This window comes from Elaeis guineensis, chromosome 7 (genome assembly GCF_000442705.2).
Source record: "Elaeis guineensis isolate ETL-2024a chromosome 7, EG11, whole genome shotgun sequence".
Classification (NCBI taxonomy): domain Eukaryota; kingdom Viridiplantae; phylum Streptophyta; class Magnoliopsida; order Arecales; family Arecaceae; genus Elaeis; species Elaeis guineensis.
The window spans coordinates 10,982,738-10,988,547 of NC_025999.2; the positions used below are offsets into that span (position 1 = coordinate 10,982,738).

The 5,810-nt window shown below is 34.4% G+C and overlaps 1 protein-coding gene across 1 annotated transcript; it reads left to right on the plus strand.

Annotated features, from left to right (window-relative positions):
- Positions 1-1,306: 1,306 nt before the first annotated feature.
- LOC140859265 (uncharacterized) lies at positions 1,307-5,230 on the plus strand. Its single transcript, XM_073260951.1, has 9 exons — positions 1,307-1,580; positions 1,629-1,874; positions 2,058-2,389; positions 2,456-2,549; positions 2,787-2,838; positions 3,070-3,157; positions 3,419-3,597; positions 4,213-4,780; positions 4,892-5,230. Exons 1-9 carry the CDS (start codon positions 1,307-1,309, stop codon positions 5,228-5,230), a joined length of 2,172 nt encoding a protein of 723 aa, XP_073117052.1.
- The last annotated feature ends 580 nt before the right edge of the window (positions 5,231-5,810 follow it).

A 5,810-nucleotide genomic window follows, 5' to 3' on the forward strand; every position in this document is an offset into this window, starting at 1 on the left:
AGAGGATATTCAGCCCAATCCTGTTGGATTTCTGAAACAGACCCTTAAAGCTTGTTTGGATAATTTGAAAAAATTGGGCTAAATTTCATGCTGGATTCGTAGATTAGGCCATCTATTTAAGCATGCTAATATCAACCCAACATCTTCCATGATAAATTCAGTAGAAAGGAAAAAAGATCCATGGACTTCAATTGATCCTTTTTATCTTCCCACGAACTAATAAATTCATCGACGGGAATATAAGCTAAGACTTGGACAAGACCTTAGAAGATGTGGGCTGGGCAAGATAACAGACCCAATTCCTACAGGATATTTCTGATCGAATCTTAAAATATTGCGGTTATTGAAGATGAGAACTTCAATCCAATTGGTGATGATCTTTTAGGAACCCAAGATCCTCTGGTGCGGACTTGGCAGATTAAGTGCAACTCACGGCCTGCAGTGCCTTTTGTGAAACTTATCCCCTTTGGACTCATGGTTCGGATGGATCAATCTTCTCTCCTGTATATATGAGATATTATCCACTTCGACCTCTAGCCGCTATGGCATGGGGTCTCACGGTTTTATTTGTTCCTTAGAAGGCACCTCATGAGAGAGAGAACATTCCATCTCATATAAATCAGAGTTCTTCTTGACTTGTTACGTGGCTCTAAAATTGTGAGCTAAGTTTTCTATTTTATTGTATGGTATATTTGTCATGATATCAATTTGACAAAATAATCCAAATTATATTGATCTTATAGAATCAAGTCAAGAAAGAAAGAAATGATAGAATCAATCCAAGATTTCAATAATCAAGGGTCAGCTATAATCTCAGCAATTAAGAAAATCTATCAAGAGAATCAGCCATAACCAGCAATACGATTTTGACAATTAAGAAAATATGTCAAAAGAATCAATCACAACCGGCAGTACTATTTTTTAAATATTTTCTTCTGATTACTCTTTCTTTATTATATATATTTTCATTCTACACCATCATATGTAAGAAAGCAAGAGTTTTAGACTTGAGAGCTTCTCTTTTGTGTGAGATTTGGATGTATTGAGATTTTGGGTTTGAGAGAGAAGTATTTATTTTTGTACTCCATTTTATTACAGTGAAATTTCTTTACTCTGTCCTCATCCATAGAGTAGGCATACTACTGAACCACATAAATTATTGTGTCAGTGTGTTTTTTCTTCTCTCTTTCTCATATCTTGCATAACTATCCGAGCCAGTTTCGTGAGATCAATCGCTATAGCTTCTTCATCATTGGATACTGAGAAGTTTGATGGTACTGGCAGTTTTAATTTATGATAAGTTAAGATGTGTGCAGTCCTAACACAGAAGGACTTGAAAAAGGCACTGCTAGGAAAAGAGAAGATGCCCAGTAATTTGATAGAAGAGCAGAAAGAGGAGATAGATGATAAAGCTTTGATAGCGATCCACTTGTGTCTGTCTAATGGGGTTTTGCAAGAGGTATTTTCAGAGAAGATAGCTGCTAGCTTGTGGTTGAAGATGGAATCTTTGTACATGACAAAGTTTCTTACCAATAAGTTATATTTGAAGCATCGTTTATATAAGCTGTGCATGGCTGAAGGTACATTCATAAAAATTTATGTTAATGAATTTAATTCTATTATTACAGATTTAAAATCTATTGATGTTAAGATTGAAGAGGAAGATGAGATCCTATTATTATTGTGCTCTTTACCTCCCTCTTATAAGCATTTTAAAGAAATCTTTCTTTTCGATAGAGAAAATATATCCTTAGAAGATGTTAAAGCTGCATTATTTTTTAAAGAGCTACTTGAAAAGCATATATCTGGGAGTGTTACCGAAGGACAGGGTGATGCTTTAGTTGTCAAAGAAAGATCTAATGATAGGGATTCAGGTAACAGTAGCCAGAAGCATAGGTCTAAGTCAAGAAATAAAAACTTGACTTGTCATTACTGCAAGAAAAAGGAGCATATTAAATTTGAACGTTATAAATAAAAAAATAATGAACAGAATAACAAACAGGGTTAGGGTCAGAAAAAGATTGAAAAACAGGCAGAAGCTAATGTTGTGGGAGAAGATTCTGATGGTGCTGACTATATTCTTGCTGCAACCAGTGATGCTTATTTTAGAAACAACTGGCTCATAGATTCAGCTTGTTCTTTCCACATGTGTCACAATAGGGACTGGTTCTCTACCTATGAGACTGTGAGCAATGGAGTTATCCTAATGGGCAACAATGCAGTTTGTAAAATTATAGGGATGGAAACAGTTTCAATTAGAATGCATGATGGTGTAGTGAGGACTTTGACAGATATTCGGCATATCTCTGAGATGAAGAAAAATCTATTTTCTTTAGATACTCTTGATGCTAAAGGATACAAGTATTCATCTGAAGGTGGAGTCATGAAGGTCAGTAGAGGTGCCTTGGTTGCCATAAAAGCAAAGAGACTGTTTCTAAATTTATATGTCTTGCAGGATGCTACTGTTATAGGTTCAGTTGTAGTTTCTACATCTTTCATGTCTGACTTAGAGCTTACCAAGATGTGGCACACGAGACTTGACCATATGGGTGAGAAAAGACTACTCCTTTTAAGTAAGAGAGGTCTTCTTTGTGGTCAAAGTATAGGAAAGATGGATTTTTGTGAGCATTGTATTCTTAGAAAGCAAAAGAGAGTTAGCTTCAGTGCAGGAGTTCACAAACAAAAGCTACTTTAGACTATATTCATTCTGACCTCTTGGGGCCTTCACGTGTTTCTTCCATAGGTAGTGCTTGGTATATGCTGACTTTTATTGATGATTACTTCAGAAAGACGGATGTTTATACTGAAGCACAAGGATGAAGTATTCAAGACCTTCAAGTAATGGAAGGTGATGATAGAGAAGCAAACTAGTAAGAAGATTAAGCGACTCAGAATTGATAATGGACTAGAATTCTGTTCTTCTAAGTTTGATAAATACTGTAAGAATAAAGGCATTATTAGACATAAAACTGTGAGACACATACCACAACAAAATGGGATAGCTGAGCGTATGAATAAAACCTTATTGGAGAAAGCATGATGCATGCTTTTGAATGCTGGCTTGTCTAGGCAGTTTTGGGCTGAAGCAATCTCCGCTGCATGGTCTTTGATAAATAGATCTCCTGCTTCAGCTATTAAGTTAAAAACTCCTGAAGAGGTATGGTCTGGTAATCCTCCTAATTATTCTAATTTGAGAGTGTTTGATTGTTCTGCATATGCTCATGTTGATGAAGGAAAGCTAGAGCCTATAGCTAAAAAATATATTTTTCTTGGCTATGCATCTGGGGTGAAAGAGTTTAGATTATGGTGTCCTGATCCCAAATCATCAAAATTTATCATTAGTTGAGATATTACTTTTGATGAATATACTATAATTAATCCTAGATAGAAAAAAACTATTAACTCTGAATCTACACAGATTAAAGGTAACATCAAGCAGATGGAGCTGGGAGCAATTGATTTTAATCTTTTGCAGGATTTTACTCAGTTTCATTCAGAGCAGATGCTAGAAGTTAATTCAGAGCAGACTTCACAACAAAATGAGCCTTACTGCAATGCCAAGCATAGACAGAAGATAGAGATAAAGCCATCAGCCAGGTATAGCCATATTGTACAGTCTAGTCATGCTGATTTTATTGCTTATACTTTGTCTGTAGCTTAAGAAACAAGTGACACTGGTGAGCCCTCTACATATTCAGAAGTAATTTCTGATATTGATTCTACTAAGTGGTTAGTGGCCATGCATGAAGAGATTAAGTCTCTGCATAAGAATAATACTTGAGACTTGGTAAAACCACCTGAAGGAAAGAAGATTGTCGGTTGCAGGTGGAAATTCAAAAAGAAAGAAGGTATCTCTGGAGTACAAGATACTAGATATAAAGCACGTTTGGTAGCTAAAGGCTATAGCCAGATTGCTGGTATTAATTTTAATGATGTCTTCTCTCCAGTAGTCAAGTATAGTTCTATTCATGTGTTACTCTCCTTAGTTGCCATGTATAATTTGGAGTTAGAGTAGCTTGATGTTAAGACAGCATTCTTACATGGAAAACTTGAAGAAACCATTTACATGCATCAGTCTGAAGGTTTTGTTATTGAAAGCATGGAGGATCATGTATGCTTGCTCAAGAAATTGCTATATGGATTAAAATAGTCTTCTCGACAATAGTATAAGCGATTTGATTCTTTCATGATAAGTTGTGGTTATTTCAAAAGTAAATATGATAATTGTGTGTACTTTAAAGAGCTTGTTGATGAATCTTTTATTTATTTAATGTTGTATGTGGATGATATGCTTATTGCTGCTAAGGATATGTCTGAGATTGATAGATTAAAATCACAGTTTAGTAATGAGTTTAAGATAAAAGATTTGGGAGCAAACAGAAAAATTCTTAGTGTGGAAATTCAGCAAGATTGGAAAGCAAGATTGCTTCATTTAACTCAAAAGAAGTATATTGAGAAAATTTTGGAGCGTTTCAATATGAAGGATGCCAAACCGATTAGTATTCCACTTGCTGCCCATTTTAAGCTTTCAGCTAGTTTATCTCCACAGTCAAATGATGAGAAGGATCAAATATCTGACATTTCTTACTCTAATACTGTTGGCAGTCCTATGTATGCCATGATTTGTACTCATCCAGATATTTCACATGCAGTCAATGTTGTTAGCAGATATATGTCTAATCCTGGTAAAGAGCATTGGCAAGCAGTGAAATGGATATTTAGATATTTGCAAGATACTTCTGATGTTTGCTTAGAGTTCGGAAGATATGACAGCAGTATGGTTGGTTTTATTGATTTTGATTTTGCAGGAGATCTTGATAGGAAAAAATCCATTACAGATTATATATTTGCTCTTGATGGATGTACTATTAGTTGAAAAACTTCTTTACAGCCTATTGTTGCTTTATCAACAATAGAGGCTGAGTACATTGCAGTGACAGAAGCTATTTGGCTGAGAGGCTTGTTTTGTGAATTTAGTTTAGTACATGATGTTACTATTGTTCATTATGATAGTCAGAGCACTATCCATCTAACTAGAGATCAAATATTTCATGAGAGGACAAAGCATATTGATGTGAGGTATCACTTTATTCGTGATATTATTTCACAGGGTGATGTTATTGTAACTAAGATTAGTACTGCAGATAATCTAGCTGATATGTTGATAAAATCTCTTTCAATTGCCAAGTTCAAGCATTGCTTGGATTTGATTGGTATTTACAGCATTTGAGTTTTTTTCCTTTCCTTTCAGAAAGTAGTAGAGAAGATAGAGAAGGTTTCTACTATATTTGGAGTAGCTTGATCCAATTTTAAGCCAAGGTGTAGATTTGTTATGTGACTCTAAAATTGTGAGCTCAATTTCCTATTTAATCGTATGGTATATTTGTCATGGTATCAACGTGACAGAATAATCCAAATCATATTTATCTTATAGAATCAAGTCAAGAAGGAAAGAAATGATAGAATCAATCCAAGATTTCAATAATCAATGGTCAACTATGATCTCAGCAATTAAAAAAATCTATCAAGAAAATCAATCATAACCAGCAGTACAATTTTGGTAATTAAGAAAATCTGTCAAAAAATTAGTCATAATCGACAGTACTATTTTTTAAATATTCTCTTCTGATTTTTCTCTCCTTATTTTATATATTCCCATTCTACACCACCATCTGTAAGAAAGTAAGAGAACAAGAGTTTTAGACTTGAGAGCTTCTCTGTTGTGTAAGATTTGGATGTATTGGAATTTTGGGTTTGAAAGCTAACTTTTTGTTTTTGTACTCTATTTTATTATAGTATAATTTTTTTAT

Excerpts from the sequence above, each read along its gene's own strand:
- LOC140859265 (XM_073260951.1), top strand. The coding sequence starts at position 1,307 with ATGTGTGCAGTCCTAACACAGAAGGACTTGAAAAAGGCACTGCTAGGA. Across the intron at positions 2,390-2,455 it reads CTGAAGGTGGAGTCATGAAG|GATGCTACTGTTATAGGTTC; the intron begins GTCAGTAGAGGT and ends TATGTCTTGCAG. Across the intron at positions 3,598-4,212 it reads GAGATAAAGCCATCAGCCAG|TAAATATGATAATTGTGTGT; the intron begins GTATAGCCATAT and ends TTATTTCAAAAG.